Source organism: Euleptes europaea, chromosome 12 (genome assembly GCF_029931775.1).
Source record: "Euleptes europaea isolate rEulEur1 chromosome 12, rEulEur1.hap1, whole genome shotgun sequence".
Lineage (NCBI taxonomy): Eukaryota > Metazoa > Chordata > Lepidosauria > Squamata > Sphaerodactylidae > Euleptes > Euleptes europaea.
In genome coordinates, this window is record NC_079323.1 from 59648956 (window position 1) to 59666120 (window position 17165).

At 45.4% G+C, this 17165-nt stretch overlaps 1 protein-coding gene across 1 annotated transcript; it reads left to right on the forward strand.

Moving 5' to 3' along the window:
- Window positions 1-224: 224 nt before the first annotated feature.
- On the forward strand, window positions 225-4994 carry CLIC6 (chloride intracellular channel 6). Its single transcript, XM_056858435.1, has 5 exons — window positions 225-330; window positions 2184-2309; window positions 2541-2647; window positions 4007-4188; window positions 4764-4994. Exons 1-5 carry the CDS (start codon window positions 275-277, stop codon window positions 4923-4925), a joined length of 633 nt encoding a protein of 210 aa, XP_056714413.1. The 5' UTR covers window positions 225-274; the 3' UTR covers window positions 4926-4994.
- The last annotated feature ends 12171 nt before the right edge of the window (window positions 4995-17165 follow it).

Here is a 17165-nt window from a genome sequence, read left to right on the forward strand (position 1 = left end):
CAAGGCATAACCCTGACTTTCTGCAGAGCAGGTTTTACGCTCTATATCCTGTTTTCCGCAATAACCATTGAACACTGCTATGAAAATTGTAACAATGCATCATATTCCCAAATATTAGAGCACCTCTAGGAGGCATAATTGTATAAATTCCTAGTTACTGTTCATATGCTCCGTTTCAATAACACTCTTTTCAACAATTGTTTAATTTTATTTGTTGTAGGCTGGTAGTGATGGAGAAAGTATTGGAAACTGTCCATTTTCTCAGCGCCTCTTTATGATTCTGTGGCTGAAGGGTGTTATATTTAATGTTACAACTGTGGACTTGAAACGGTGAGTTTATAACCTCCCCCATTTATATATATATATATATATATATATATATATATATATATATATATATATATATATATATATATATATATATATATGACAAACTGCAGGTCTGTGAGGAACTATGGTGGGGAAAATAATTTGAAAATTTCTTCCACAAAATCTCCCAGGCATTTCTGTATGTTCTGTATTCTAAATTACCTCACCCTTAGCTTACATTCAGTTTCTCTCAATATACTATCTCTTCTGGAGTATATTTTCACCCCATCCTTGAGCCAAGACGCGGTCGGGGACATCGTGGCCGTGGCACTGCTGCGGCGCCTCCAAGGAGGTTTCGTGGCCACAGTGAGCAAAAAAAAGGGGGGGTTCCTGCTAAAAATCCAAAAATGGGGGCAAAGGCCCCATAGGAAACATTAAGGCTACGCCACTAAAAAGGTGGCATGGCAACGCTGTAGCGTAAGGGGGCATTCCTCGCCTGAAAGGCATTAGGAAGCTGCCTAATGGCAGCTCCACCCCCAGAACACCCCGGGATGCTGGCGCAAGGACTTGCGCTGGGAGGACGCCGCCATGAGGCCACACCGGCATCCTACGGCCACACTGCCACGGTAGTCCAGGAGGGCCAGTGTAAGTGCCCCTACACCAGTGTCCGTGCCAGTTTGCACAGTTCAAGTGGCACGGATGCCGGCGTAGGTCACACCGCCTCCTATGCCCATTTGGCCCCCAACCTCAGGAATGGGCTGTTAGTTCTCAACAGGTTAGTTTTTAAGCCTTTTTAAAAAATAACATGACTATGTACAACAACAGCTTTTGTTTTCTTATGGGTGATTTACAAAGTCATATTTTTTTTGCACTTTTAGTTATTAGAAATCCCTACGTTGTTGGACGATAACCCAGCTTTGCTGTTTTCTTCATTCTCATGGGGCATGACCAGTTTACTATTGGATATAGTGATGTATATGTATATGTATTGTATTGTATTGTATACATATTTTAACTTGGTTTTAAATCTTTTGATGATTTTTGGAGGGAAGTGTTAAACAGTTTTAAGATGTATTTTTATTCTGTATATTTCTAATCTGTTAGTTGCCTTGGGGACCCTGATGTGGGCAGAAAGGTGGGGTATACATTCTGTTAATAAATAATAAATAAAAATGAAACTAAGCAGACAGGCTTCAGCTACATAGTGACAATCTTTATGTTACTTTAATTGCCATTAAAAATGCAGAAGCTTTTCCAGTGGCAATAGAGTGTCCACACAATCAATTCAGCAGGGAATTTCCATCCTATTCCAGCTGTCTTGCAACTTCACGTCTCAATTCCTTTCCAGGCACTCTGTACAAAAATGATCTGTACCTTTCCCCTTTATATTTCCACAACAAAAAGTGCTAATGATGTTAAAAACGGAAAGCTGGAAATTCAGGGGAGCTAGTATGTCATGGCAATTGCCATGTCTTGTATGGAAGTTATCTTTTCCAGTTGAAAATCACAGTTGTTATCAGCTGTAACTAGAGCAGGAAACAAATGACTTAACCTGCTCTTGTATTATTAAGAGTATTTGATATACAGCAACTTGTACACATGAAATTTTTGAAACCATGGAAAATTAAGTTGGCATAGCCTGCTGTGGAATTAAATCTATGGTACTGAAATTCTCAGTTAAAAGGTATATCTGTTGAATTCAACTGATGTTAAGAACATCCAACTTTTCTGGACCTCTGGCCTTCCTTACATCTAATTTTTGCAATAGTATGAATCAGTCAGTTATAATATCAATGTTTTAAAACAGATAATTGGCATAAAATAGAAGGATATATAGAAAGGCAAGTTCTGCTCACAGTTTTGCCTCTTTTTAGGAAGCCGGCTGACCTTCAGAACTTAGCACCAGGAACGAACCCTCCTTTTATGACTTTTGATGGTGAAGTGAAAACAGATGTGAATAAAATTGAGGAGTTCTTAGAAGATAAATTAGCACCACCAAGGTACTGCCTGCTATGCTGGGTTGATTCAGTATATACAGATTTGGTGTAATGCAGAATATGCATTGACTGTTTTCATAGACCACTGGGTGTTAAAGACCATCCCTCATAAAAAGTTATGGTTATAATATATGTTAGGATTTATTGCTTTCAGTTTAGGATTCAGGATTCTCCTAAGTAAAATGTTTTGAAACAATGAGATAGGATAACATTCTTATGTCTTAAATTTTTCAGATATCCCAAACTTGCACCAAACCATCCAGAATCATATTCTGCAGGAAATGACGTATTTGCTAAATTTTCTGCATTCATAAAAAACACAAGAAAAGATGCCAATGAAAGTAAGTACCTATACACTTTGTACCATTATTACTGGCTTAAGAAATGCTACTTTAGCTGCTAACCTCTTGAGCTCACATTCTCTCTTGACCCTCCGATTCCAGGCCCATCAACAGTAGCATCTGTTACTTCCTTTAGGGAGAAGTATGCTGCTTGGTAGGCGTGCCAGTATGGGCCAAAATATACAGTATGAAATCCATGAGTCGGGATGCTAGTTCTTGACACAACTTTCAATTATATGTTCAAGCAGGGGCTCGCCTTTTAAAAGCTCTCCTTTTCTCTGTTTGGCTGCAGATGGCATTTTGCTACCTGAAACAGTACTTGAGGGGAACCTGCTTGTTGTTTCCTCTGGCACCACATGTCTATTCCAGGGCACAGGAAACTAGAGGAAGGTAGCGAAAATGCTGTGGGAAGGAAGCCCAAAGACCCTCCCTCGCTTGTGCCCCATTTGCAGCCAGACAGAGAAAATGGGAGCTTATAAAAGGTGATTCTCCACTTGAACATATAATCATGAGTAGAATCATATTGTGTATTTTGGCCCTATGCATGAGATGAAGGCTGGAATTGCTGTGACGGCTTCTGATGAAAAAGGCACGGAGGGCTCTTGGAAGTAGGAGAAAGCAGTGTTGTTTACCTAAAGTTCCTAAACAAAGGGGCATTTATGGGTAAAAGATTACAATTTCTCCAAAAGCCTTCCTTTCAGCTTTCCAGTGGTATCTCACCTGCACATGCTGATAAAGTGGTCCAGGAAAGAAGGCAGACAAAAATAGGGTGGGGTATTTGACGGAACATAGATAGTATTATATGTGTGGTACATGGTCATTTTGTTTAACTTTTTGCAATAGTTTTAACTTCTATATAATTAGTAATATTGGTAATATAAAATATAACACAATACCAGAGCATCGATATTGGGGTACAAACACTATGAATCCCATGCTGAGGTGTTAAATAACTCTGTTTTTTTAAGTTGCCACTGTATGTGCACACAGTAAGGAGCACTAATCCTGTTGTTTCATCTGCACTGGCTACTTGTTTGTTTGCACACCAGGGTCTTTTATGCATGGGCTGAATCTCCCTTGCTTGGACCTGGGTTCAAGCCTCAAGAAATCTAAGCCTCGTTTTAAAAAAGCCTTTCTTTTGCTCAGAAAGAGCTCCAAGGTAGCAGGAAGCACTTGAATCCCTGCCTCTTTACACACTGCTTTGTGATTGGCTGTGAGAGAAGCCAATCTTCTGTTTTCCCCTGCATGCTGCTTTGAAGAGGGGGTTGGGAAAGTGTGGGGCGTGATGGTCTGTTTGGGGAGGAAGAGTCCTTCAAGAAATATATTATTTTGATGTATTTTAATTTTTTTAAATTTTAGATTTGGAAAAATCTTTGCTTAAGGCTTTAAGAAAACTGAATGACTACTTAAACGACCCCTTGCCTGAAGAAATTGATGCCAATAGCACTGAAGAACTCACTGTTTCTAGAAGGAAATTCCTGGATGATGATGAGCTCACGTTAGCAGATTGCAATCTCTTGCCAAAACTTCATATTATCAAGGTCTGGATTCTCCCCACCCCCATTTATTGTGTTTGCCATGCAACAGAATGTGTATAGGAGGAGAGATAGAAGGAATAGCTCCCAAACTTTCTTCAGGGTTGCAGCTGAATATTTCAAGTTCTGATTATATATGTAAATTTGGCATCTATGTCAAATTTGTCAGAAAGGCAATCATTAGAACATTTTAATTTCAGCACAGATTTGGGAGATAGTTATATTTATTTATTTAAAAAAGTATTTTGCCCCTCATCTTTAGGTTCAAGGTATTCATTTAAGGGGAAAGCCTAAACAGGGAACTTCCATTTATGTTAAAGCCTTGGTTTCCTTTAAACATTGACTTTAAACTACCCATCAGTACATTCATGAATTTATTTACTTAAAATGTTTATATCAGAAGCACAGACGTTAATTAAATCCACGAAAACCTATATTATTATAATTTTATTAATTCCATATTATTTTCCATTCCTATTGCTCTTTTTTCCTACAATTGGGAAACTGGGAAGAGGGAATTTAACTTTCATTGAATTATTGACGTTTTTGTCTAATGATTTCTTCCATTATCCTCTTTTAAGGTTGTTGCAAAGAAATACAGAAATTTTGAGTTTCCATCTGAAATGACTGGAATCTGGAGATATTTGAACAATGCATATGCCAGAGATGAATTTACAAATACATGTCCAGCAGACCGGGAAATAGAGTTTGCTTATCTGGATGTTGCAAAAAGGATGAAATAATAAACAGATGTTTTATTTCTGTATTTCTTACATAAATTTGATGAAAAAGAAAACAGCAAAGTCAAGAGGCCCCATATGGTTTTAAGTTATGACCCTGTCCAGCTGTCCCAGGTTAATTTTTTTATTCATCTACTCACTCAAGAATAGTATCTTTGTATATAAATCAGCTTACAGATGTGCATATGGCACACACAAATGTTATTCGTATTGTATTTAGGTACTGGATCAAACCTGAAAAAAGATTTTGAGCAATAATAAAATCCAGATTAAATGGTAATTGCAATTTTTAGAGTGGTAATAAATGGAAAGAATATTTGTGAAGATTCAGAACATCACAAATGCAGCAGAGGAGTCAGCAGCTCCTATTAACAGGCTGCTGTATAGGAATTGTCAATGTGTTGCTATGGCACAATCAGAACAACTGTATGTGGTTGTCTGTTCAACCATTCAACAGGCATCTTGTACCTGCTTACAGCTGACTGTCTTGCATAAAAACCCCTTTTCATATGTAGATTGCTCCTTCTGCACAGAGTGATTTTGGTAATTCCATGTTTTACTAAAAGGCCTACCTGTTTTAATGTGTGGACTGCACTAACTTTTTTTTAAACTCAATGCTACTTCATATAGTTAAAAAGTTGTTTGCCACTCCCTTGAATCTCAGAGATGTTGGCTCTTGGACATCATGTGTTTGCCAACAGGCAGCTCCTTTTTAAATGTGGTAGTTGACATGCTGCAAGCACCTCTTTAAATATTGTGTGAAGATTTTCCTTATCAGCTCATAGGATAGGGACTACCAACAAGCCAATCCCTCTGTCCTGAACACTCCTATTCCTAATTCCAGATGTTGCTGAGCTGTGGGAATGGTCAATCAATGGTGAGAAAAGTCCAGTCTGTGCAATTTCACAGGCACTTATCATTATTGCATTGATTCTAGGGCTGAGCCCGAGCTCAGATTAAGCCTTCTTGCTATTCTTATACCACAGGAATCTAGCAGGTTAAATGGGGTGTTAAACACCTGCTTCTCGAAAGTTGTGTTATGATTTGTGCTTTACCTCAGAGCTATTGTCAAATTTGTTAATTTATTGAAGTCTTTTTAGATGAAATAATCTAATATTTCTCTCTCAAGATAAATATAACTACTAATAAAACAATATCCCATCCATACTATTCTGGTCTTTCTAAATAATGGAAAACTAATATCAGGCCAGCTGAATACAAATCACAGGGGTGCTGCCAAACAAATCCCATCTTTTAATAAGTTCCTCTCTCTGCTACAAAACCATGGGCAAGTTTTGTATTGCGGATACAGGGCAATCTCATGAAAGGTCAAAGATTACAACACACAGGTAAATTTGCATAACACCTTTATAACAATTTGCAATTTGTAACAACTTTTGGAAGGTTTAACATTAAGATTTGGAAAACAAATGGCCAACACAGCAACTGTGATGACATTGGAGGTAACATATGGTCTGGATCCTCCGACATCAGCCAACCCCAATGTGGCTTGATGTAAAAACGCTTGTGCCCAGCGATCCCGCTGAGCTGTTCCCCTCCCCCTTTTCCAGGTAGTGACTAAGAACAGATTCACCGGGGCGAAAGCCGCTAGGTGATGTCTTGTCGCCTGGAAAGTGGCATTCTTGCCGTTTTCACTTGCATATTGCCACTTTACTACCCCTGTGGGGAGGGGTCCTACCATGTAGGCAATGAGGTTCCTGGCCTCTTGACCTTGTTGGATCCAGCCCAAATGCCTACGCCAACTAGCAGGGAGGGAACCAAAGCACCCCCCCTGCTACCGCCAATGCCTCACAGCTGCAACCAATCCATGAGCCCCTGCCGGATACTCAAGAGCCATAAATCATTGCCCCAATCAGATAGATGGACACTGTCACCGAGAAACAGTGCCAATTGCCTGAATGTGATATCCCAGTGCGGGAAGATCATGCCTCCCAGAACCAAAATGGTTCTGCCAATGGCTTTTGTAGCCTTCCTACGGGATAAATCTACCTTATGCGGCTTAAGGGCCCCATGTCAAAGTAAACGTTCTAACATATCTGACCAACATAGCATTTCCGGAAATTCTAATGCCAGCCTCAGGAAGTCTGAGGACGCTACCTCTGAGACGTCCTTCCCCTTCCGGCTTGTTAAATCGTTCTCCCCCAATTGAACGATAATAGCATCGGGTGCCCCGTGCTTCCGGACAGCCTCCATAATGGTGGGAATTAAGGCGGCCCATCGCATACCTCCTTGACCCATCCAAGAGATTTGAACCCAGTCATCGAGCCCTAAGTTCTTCCCCCATCCAGAGAAAGAGACGTAGTGGCTTGCCCGTGTCCCACCAGCCAGACCTTCTTGCGTTCGCCTGCTGCAACTCAAAACAGTAACAGTATGGGGCCAAACATAACCTCTGAAAGTGTTGGAACCCCATCTCCCAATCCTTTTAATTCTGTCTTCCGACAGCCCAGTTTGTACGGCCATTGTGGCTGCTCCAATTTGGAAAGAGTGCTCACCAAACTGTCCAACTGACAGGCCCAAGATTCCAAGGCCCTGTCTAAATACATGGACAAATTGATACCGAGTTAGGTACCTCCCATTCTGGTGAACAAGCAGCGGACCTGCTTGCAATGGCCAAATTCTCAGATAGTTACGTATGGCCATGACCGGGCAAGGGGTGGCCCCTTGTGCTTCATTTAGATGTATGCAGGTCCCTCGGCCATGCTGATCGGTTTTGGACCGACTAATTGACACCACCACGAATTGACGCGGCCCACATGTCCCTATGTCATCTATGCGAACTGCCTGGTTGGATGCATCCCGCCCCAAACTAGGGACCAATTTGCTGACCCTTAAGGTGCCATAAAAGGCTAATGTGAATGACGCTGTGAACAGCGTCACCTCGAATTCAGACCAGCAAATGTGCTCCAAGCTGGTGATCAACCTGGCAAGGATATCTATTGTAACAGGCCGGCGCCGATCCGCCTGTCGGGGAATCCCCTTTTTCCATCCCAGGACCGCCCTGCATGCCCGGTAATATGTACCAGGGTCATCATATCAATGTGCCCTGTAAAAAAATGTTAAAGCAGCCAAATGGACACCGATCGTTTTTGCAGCGCTTCCATTGTCTTTTAAATGGGCTAAATACTGCAATATCCAATGCTCTGGCACCGGCCAACCACCAGGGCCACCCTGATCCAAGGAGAACGCCAAGAACCTGGCCACTGAAGCATATGCCTGGAAAGTTGCTGGAGATACAGAAAGGTAAATTCCATGCATTATAGTCCATGTTCAATTGCCCACAGCTCCTCTGGAAACACCTCGGGAGAAGGATCCGCCTCTGGTGCCAATGCTCGGAACCTGTCCAGCTGCAAGCGACACAAAGAGTCTGCTATGCTATTATCAATGCCTGGCACGTGGGAAGCGGTAAAAGAAATGTTAGCGAAAAGGCATGCTAACACAAACTTACGAACTAAATGCATAACCCGGTTTGATTTGGATGTTTGGCGATTTACAACATGTACCACTGACATGTTATCACACCAAAATGTGATGTGTTTGTTTTGAAACTGCCGCTGCCAAATTATTACGGCTACGACCAAAGGGAAAAGCTCCAAAAACGTGAGGTCCTTTACTATACCTGTGTCACGCCATTGCTCTGGCCAAGGCTGGGCACACCATTTTCCTTTGCAATACAATCCAAAACCAATGCTGCCTTCTGCATCCGACTGCACTTGCAAGTCCTGGCCTGGCACCCAAGGGTCTTGCCAAAGAGAGACCCCGTTGAATTGCTCTAAAAACAGCTGCGAAATCCTCACGTCCTCCTTCATGTCCCGGGTAACCCGTATCCGGTGATGGGGTGCCTTTTTGCCTAGCGTGGCCCTGCACATCCGTGCACAAAAGGCCCTCCCCAGTGATACAACCCTGCATGCAAAGTTCAAATGTCCAATGACAGACAGAAGCTCGCGCAATGAACATTTTGTACTGTTCAGTAAATTTTCCTACCTCCCCATTTTATTTAAATCTACAAATACAGTTCAGGTTTGAGCAACAGAATGGCCTTTACCCTCCTTTTTAGTATAGGATTCATTTGGCGGACCTAAACAAACATGAATTGACTAGTAGCAAAGATATGACTTCTTGCTTTTAGGATACTGAAAAGGTATGTTCAATATGGAAAGGAAAACAGCATATGTGCTTTTCTAGATGTAAACATTGCACACCAAGATACACTGCAACTACTAGAAGATTTATCCATTTAATAGTGGCCAGGTTCTCCAAATGGACATTTCTGTACTAAATATGACTGACTGAAGTGTATATTTGTTATACTAAATATATGTTAGAATAGAACAACTATTTCATATCAAGAAGATGTCTGCTTTTCTTACCAATTTTATTACAGGGTGTATTTTCTATTTTTAAAGTATGCTATTTTGCGTTGAATAATCAGGAAAAAATATTTCATATTCTTTATGTTTAACTTGAATTTGGTGTTAAATGCTGATTTTTTTCATCCGTAAAAATTTGTTTAAAATCTAATTCATCATATCAAGATTAAATGCTGTATTTGGTATTTTAACATTCATTAAACAAATATTACTGTTACATTCCATGTTTAGAAGTATGCATGCAGACATTTAGACTACACATAAAATCATTGTGGCCATTTGATATGCCTTACAAATTTGCTATTTGAAATGCAAATACAAAAGATCTGATTTAAATATGTTGTGCTGTGCTTTTTTGGGTGATGGTGGTACTGACAGTAATATTTTGAAAAAGGGTTTATCTTGCCTTTCCAAAAGCTCAAGGCAGCGTATACGTTACAAGTAGGAACCCACAAGGTCTTGCAGGGCTCACTTAATTTCCCCTCCCCCACTATTTCCACTTTCTCTTTCCTGAAAGCCCCCATAATCTCTCCCCCTTTCCTGCATCATTTTCTCCTTCCCACAAAACAGCAAACCTACCTTTATCTGACCTTCTGCCTTCAGCTTTCCCTCCTCCGGCAGCCTTTACCTAGCAAAACTATGGCACAGTTGTGTGGTGCCAGCCACTGGGACAGGCCCACTTGAATGGTAGGGGACCCTCAAGGACTTGTGGGAGGGTGTGTCACTTTCTCCTTATCCGTCTCCCCGCATTATTTCCCCTTTCCGTCCTCCTAGCAACCCCCATATCCTCTTCCTTTTCCCATCCTCATTATCTCCTCTTTTATCTGCTTCCTGTCTTCAGCTATAGTTATTATTTATTTATTTCATTTATACCCTGCCTGTCTCCACAGAAGGGACCAAAGCAGCTTACATCAATCTCCTCACCTCCTTCTATCCTCATCACAACCCTGTGATGTAGGTTAGGCTGAAAGTATGTGACGGGCACAACATCACCTAGTGAGCTTCCATGACAAATTGGTGATTTAAGCTCAGGCTTCCCAGACCCTACCCTGAAGCACTAATGGCTATACCACACTGGCTTTAATTGGGTATCTACTGTTGGCAATCAGCCACACCAAGGTGAGTCATACACTCCGATGGTATCAAATCACCTAGTGGTTGCTGCCTGGCCCTGATGAGTCCTCCCTCAAAGGCCAAAACCAGCCCTTGAAAGGACCTTGCCCCTCCCTTGCCTAGAATGCTGTGGTTGCCTGACAACTGCCACTGAGGGCTTCCATTTCCTAAAGCTACCGGTGCTCCTGTTATCATTTTTTTTTTAAAAAAAAACAACCCCAAATGTATTCCTTTGTAGGTTTCAGATTTTTCTGCAAACATGGAGCATTTTTTAGGTTTGTGGAAAGATCTGTTTTGTCGGTTCACAGCTTCAATCACCAGGTTTAGGTATCCTCAGATGTAGCTGACTTCACTGTGTTTCAGGACGCCGGCTTTCGAACCCCTCAAGCCTCCTCTGCACACCCCAACTCACCTGGGACATGGAGGCAGCCTCAGGTGGTCCCGCAGCTCAAGTGGCCACGCCTGGCTCCAGATGGGGCCGCGGACAGCTGGAGGTCCCGCAGGACGGCGAGGAGACGGGCAGGCCCACGGGCAAAATGGGGGAGATGGTTGCGTCTGGCAGCAAGGCAAGCCCAAGGTTGGTGGGAGCTGGGGAGGGCTGAGAAGGGAACCCCAGGACTGGCCGCCCCACCTCAGACCACACTGTCAAGCAGCGAGCAAGTGGCCAGCTGAGGGCGGGGTGGCATTGAGCCATGTGGCCTGTCCTGGGAGGAGGCCCTGAAGCAAGGAAGGCCAATGAGTCCAGCAAGGAACCACGACTATACATAGGCTCAGGGGCGGGGCCAGGGAGGATGGAACAAGGATCGGGGGAGAAGCCAAGCCAGCCCTAGGGATATAAGCCAGAGGCAGGTGGAGGCCAAGGAGGATTGCCAGCTCCTAGCGAACCTAAGGAAGACACCTGCAGATCAAGCTGGCAGCTACGGAGGGAGAGGACAGCTCTGACTATTCCAACTGGTCTGAGGCCGAGGAGATACCTCTGAGTCAACCTGAGGGAGGGAAGGACCCCTCTGGACCACCTCCCATGGGGGCATGACTTCACAAGGTGGTGGAGAATGTGGGCAGCAGCCCGCAGGTGAAGCGACCCCCACCGTAGCTCCCCACACCCCTTGGTTGGAAGGGTGGCCGAACCCTTATCAGACCACCTCTTTTTCAACCATTGTTGCAACCCTTGGTTGCAACCCAAAGTAAAACCCTGATGGAGCCCTCACCAATGGCCAATCCTGGAGCAACGGGAGACCCTGCCCAGGTGGCACCAATGGATATGGCGCAATTCGGACGATGGCTCATGGAACACCAGGGCTGCCTAATGCAGTATATTACCCGGCAACATCAGGAAGCAGAGAATATTGATGCGGGATATGGCCCAGCAACACCAAGAGACCCAAGGTGCTTTACTATGAGACATGTGTAAGGCCTTGGGGGAAGGCCAGACAGATGCTAGAGCCAGACCAGTAGTTGCCCCAAATGTTCCAGGATGAATGCCCCCCCCCATTCTTCTGATAAAGCTAAATCTGGATGATGACATTGATGGTTATCTGGAGGCCTTCGAGCAAACTGCGGAGGCGGCAGGGTGGCCCATGGACCAAAGGTCGTTCATACTTGGTCCCTATTTGATGGGTGAGGCACAGGCAGCCCTGAAGGTGCTACCCAAAGAAGAAAGTGCGGATTACGATCAGTTAAAGGCAGCTGTCTTAAGATAGGTACAAAATTTCACCTGACTTGTACCATCAGAAGTTTAGGTCCATGACCTGGAAGAAAGGAGGATGGCCCAAGGCCTTCGTCACAGCCCTAAAGGATGCCGCATATCACTGGCTGAAACCCATGCTATCTGAGAGTAAGGTGATCGTGGACCAAGTAGTACTAGACCAACCAATGCAAGTGGTCCCAGCGAAAGCTAAGGAGTAGCTCAGCTATAATAAACCCACTTCCTTGGGCAACACCACTAAACTCTTAGAATACGCTTTGACTTAAGGGACCCGAGAGACAGCATGGGAGGAACCAAAAGGGGAGATACGGGCCATGGGACCCAGAGAGGTAGCTAGAAGTCATAGGGCTTGACCCATCCCTCGCATACCAACACTAGAGGGACCTCAGCCCCACTGGATACCCCTGGGGAGGCCATCCATGAGGGAAGGGGTAAAGCCAGAAGGGGCCACAATGGAGACCCATGGAGAGGGGACCCAGCAAGGGAGGGAAAACTCCGGGACCCTGCTTTACGTGTGGCCAGTGGGGATACTACCGGAAGGAGTGTCCCCTTATGGAATGCGACTTCGGGTGGGAAGAGGCCATGAATTCCCCTTATGGAATGTGACCTCGGGTGGGAAGAGGCCATGCAAGTTTCTTCATCAACTAGCCGCCTCCCACCTTGATGTTGCCAGTCAAGGTTCAAGGATGCCAACTCCAGGTGATGTTCGACAGCGGGTCCTCCATATCTATGATCCTGTCCCAGCTGTTACCAGATCAGCTTCCAGTGGTATGCCAGATGGCCATGACATGATTTCATCATCATATGGAAGAGTATCCCATTGTCAAGATGAAGCTACAATGGAGCGGCCGCTGTTATACCCTTGAGGTCACCCAGGTTCAGACTCTATCATACCCAATGTTGATTGGAAGGGATGTCCCCTGCTTTCGAACCATGCTGCAGGCCCCGGAAGAGCCCAACCCAGGTCCCAGCAGGTTGATGGTGGGCGTGATCGAGGTTGACAATGGGGAGCAACCGGGCCCATCAGACGACACCCCAACAGCCCCTGCCCAGGGCCAGCCTGACCAGACATCCGAGTAGATGGCAGAGTGATGGGCCCAGGGAACAATGTTTGAGGGAGACCAGGAGGCTGACCCTTCCTTGGCTGTATGCCGGAGGATGGTAGCTGTGAGTGATTAGGTCAACTCTGACGACCGTCGAGCAATCCGGCTGCCCTGTATAATAAAGGAGAAAGGGGCCGGCCAGGCAGGGAAGTTAGGCAACTCCCAGTTCCCCAACAGTATAGATTACAAGTGTTACAACTAAGCCACAACCACTCCTGGGCTGGACACCAGGGGGTAAAAAACACCATTCCACATATAGAGTCCTGATTCTTTTGGCCAGCAGTATCTAGGGACATCACGAGATTTTGTTGATCCTGCCCCCAGTGCCAGCGATTGGGGGGGGGGGAGCTCACCAAAGGCACCGTTATACCTGTTATCAATAGTGTGCACCCGTTTGACAGGATCACCATGGATTCTATAAGACCGCTACCCTGAACCTCACGGGGCTTTCAGTTCATCTTAGTCACTATAGATTATGCCACCCGCTACCCCGAAGCCATTCCCCTGCGCCCCATGTAGGCCGCGGGCTTAGCCAGGCCCTGATGCACTTCTTCGCCCAGGTAGAGCTCCCGTGGGAGAGTATTACTGGCCAAAGGACTCCCTTCACCGCCAAGCTCACCTGGCAGGTGTGCAAAGCCTTGGGAATACAACAAATCTTCACACCGGTGGTGCATCCCCAAACTGATGGTCTGGTAGAATGCTTTAACCACACATTAAAGGCAATGTTACAAAAGCTGGCGGGAGACCAGTCCCTCCAATGGGATATTTATATTGATCCCATCCTGTTTGCCCCAAGCCCGAACAGGCTTCCTCAGGTGGTAAGCACTCCTTCCCTGGAGGTTTTTAAGAAGAGGTTAGATGGCCATCTGTCAGCAATGCTGATTCTATGACCTTAAGCAGATGATGAGAGGGAGGTCATCTAGGCCATCTTCTGGGCATGGAGTCACTGGGGGTGTGGGGGGGAGGTAGTTGTGAATTTCCTGCATTTTGCAGGGGGTTGGACTAGATGACCCTGGTGGTCCCTTCCAACTCTATGATTCTATAAGCCTCCATGGGTTATGCCCTTTTCAAATTACTATACAGGCAGTGGCCCCAGGGAATCTTAGCAGTGATAGAAGGGCAGTGGGTAGACCCTGGTAATGGAGGGGGATTGGAAGCCACTGAATACCTCTGGCAGTTGAAAGACAAACTCCAGGTAGCCTGTGAGCTGGCTGCTCAGAATCTGGAAAAGGTGCAGCGGACCCAGAAAGAACATGACCGGGGGGGGGTGTCACCGGGTTTTGACAGTGGGGTTTAAAGTCCTAGTTGGTGGGCGGGTCTTTGAGCCCACGAAAGGAGATCCATGGAGGGGCCAGTATGAGATCACGAAGGTGTTGGGGCCGGGCACCTATGAAGTAAAGTGTGGCACCTCCCGCCATCAGTGAAAGAAGATCCATGTAAGTGACCTCAAGTGGTGGCAGAGCCTGGACATGACAGAGGGGGACTGTCATCTGGAAACAGAACCACTTGACCTCACAGATGGCAAATGGCCATGGAGACCGGAGGGAGTACCGACAGACCTACTTCACATTGATGAGGGGCTGGTGACAGCACAGCGATGCCAGGTCCAAACCCTGCTATAGAGGTTGCCCCCAGTGTTCTCCCAGACTCCAGGCCGCACCCTGTGGGTGACCCACACTATACAGACACCCCTGGGGAAGGTGGCTCATACCCCATGGCAGCCCTTACCCTGGAAACTCTGGGAAGTGGTCAATCAAGAGGTGCAGATGTTGGCCATGGGGATCATAGAGCCGTCACAGAGTGCCTGGTGCAGCTCAGTCATACTGGTACCGAAGCCCGACAGGAGTATTTGGTTTTGTGTCGATTGTGTGTGTGTAAAGTGCCGTCAAGTCACAGCCGACTTATGGCGACCCCTTTTGGGGTTTTCATGGCAAGAGACTAACAGAGGAGGTTTGCCAGTGCCTTCCTCTGCACAGCAACCCTGGTATTCCTTGGTGGTCTCCCATCCAAATACTAACCAGGGCTGACTTTGCTTAGCTTCTGAGATCTGATGAGATCAGGCTAGCCTGGGCCATCCAGGTCAGGGCTTTGTGTCGATTACCGAGAGGTTAATAAGATCACCTAATTCGATGCTTACTGTGGTGAGAATTTTTTATTTTTATAAACATTAGTTTGGCTTAAGAAGAACCATCTTTATATCTTAATATTATAACCTGTGGCTTAGAAGCCACATGAGGGCCTGACTATGGCTTTTAAGGGGGCAGACCTCTAGCTGACCCCAGCTTCAACTAGGCTCCTGACCTTAAAGGGTACAGGAGATTGCATTGCTAGAAGTTAGTCAACCAAAACACATTAGGTGCCCCAAATTATGTTTAGGGATAGCAAGGTCATTTAGACAGGCAGCAAATTGTCTGCTTACGCATGGAGGGAATTGTTTTCGTACACTGGCTGACGGACGAACAAACAGTTGTCAAAGACCCTGGATCTGGGAAACATATTTTGGAACAGGATATTTTCCAAACAAGATTAGCCATGATTTGTGAAAACCCATCTCCTGAAGAATTTGTCCGGTTGGGACCCCCTTCTCACGGTTTAGCCTATAAAAGGCTAGTCCAGCTGCCCAGTCCTTTGTCCTTCTAAGGGAGAGACCAAGGCTCCATACATTGTGGTTGCCATCTCTTCCTTGGAACGACCCAGAGTACTCTGCTAGCTGTTTGTTTGTGTGTCAAACTTGTGTGTGGGTTTGTTAATTTCTGTCATATATATATAGTCAAATATTGCTTCTTTCTTTGCCTTATATTCTCTTGTAAGTCCAATAAAGCTGCATGGTTTACTGTTATACGTTTGGTGTGCTGTATCTTATGTGCAAGGTCTATCTTTCCTGTCAAATTCTCTGGGCACTGTTTTTGGTAAGTGAGCAGGCAGAGAAATCCCATCACAAAGAACCGGGAGGTGGGAAGCAGAATTCCCCCCACACTTACCTGATGGCATGGGCAGACATCTTGATTGACCAACTGGGAGGCTCCCAGTACCTCTCAGCCATCGACTTGACCAAGGACTACTGGCAAGTCCCCATGTGCCCTGGGGACAAGGAGAAAACAGTGTTCACTACCCCCCCATGGCCTCTTCCAATTCAAGGTCATGCCCTTCGGGCTACATATAGCAGTGGCCACATTCCAGAGGCTTGTGGATCACGCCTAGGGACAGTGTCAAGTCTACTTGTTGGCCTACATAGACGATATCATCATTTTTAGTCCAGATTGGGAGACACACATACGGCATTTGAAAAGTGTCCTGCAGGCCCTGCACACTGCAGTCCTCAGAGCAAACCCCACCAAAAGCCGTCTGGGTTTCCAGGAACTGAAATATTTGGGGTTCATTGTTGGAAAAGGACAATTGAGCCCCCATCCGAGTAAGTGACCACTCTCGAAAAGGCCTCACTCCCTCAGAATAAGAAGCAGTTATGCCAGTTCCTGGGCCTCGTGGGGTATTACATTTTGCCCCATTTTGCCACATGAGTGAGTCCCCTGACTGATTGTCTGAGAAAGGAGCAGCCAAATAAGATTCAGTGGATGATGGCTAGGACCAATGAGTTCCTGAACCTGCGCAGAGCCCTCTCTAGAGATCCCGTGCTACACAACTCCAACTTCCAATGGCCATTTGGTTGTCCATATAGATGTCTCAGTATCAGGTTTAGATGCTGTCCTGGCTCAAGAGGTCAACGAACAAGAACATCCCACCATCTTCCTGAGTCGTAAGCTCCAACCTGCCAAGCAGAAATACACCATGGTGGCATTATATGCAGCTGAAGTCTCTGCCCTCCTCAAACCCTGCCCTCCTCAGACTCCACCACAAAATCTCCAGAATTTCCCAACCTGGAGCTGGCAACTCTAGTCAGGCCTAGCCCCAAGGTGTCCTCCATCAAAGGCCAAAT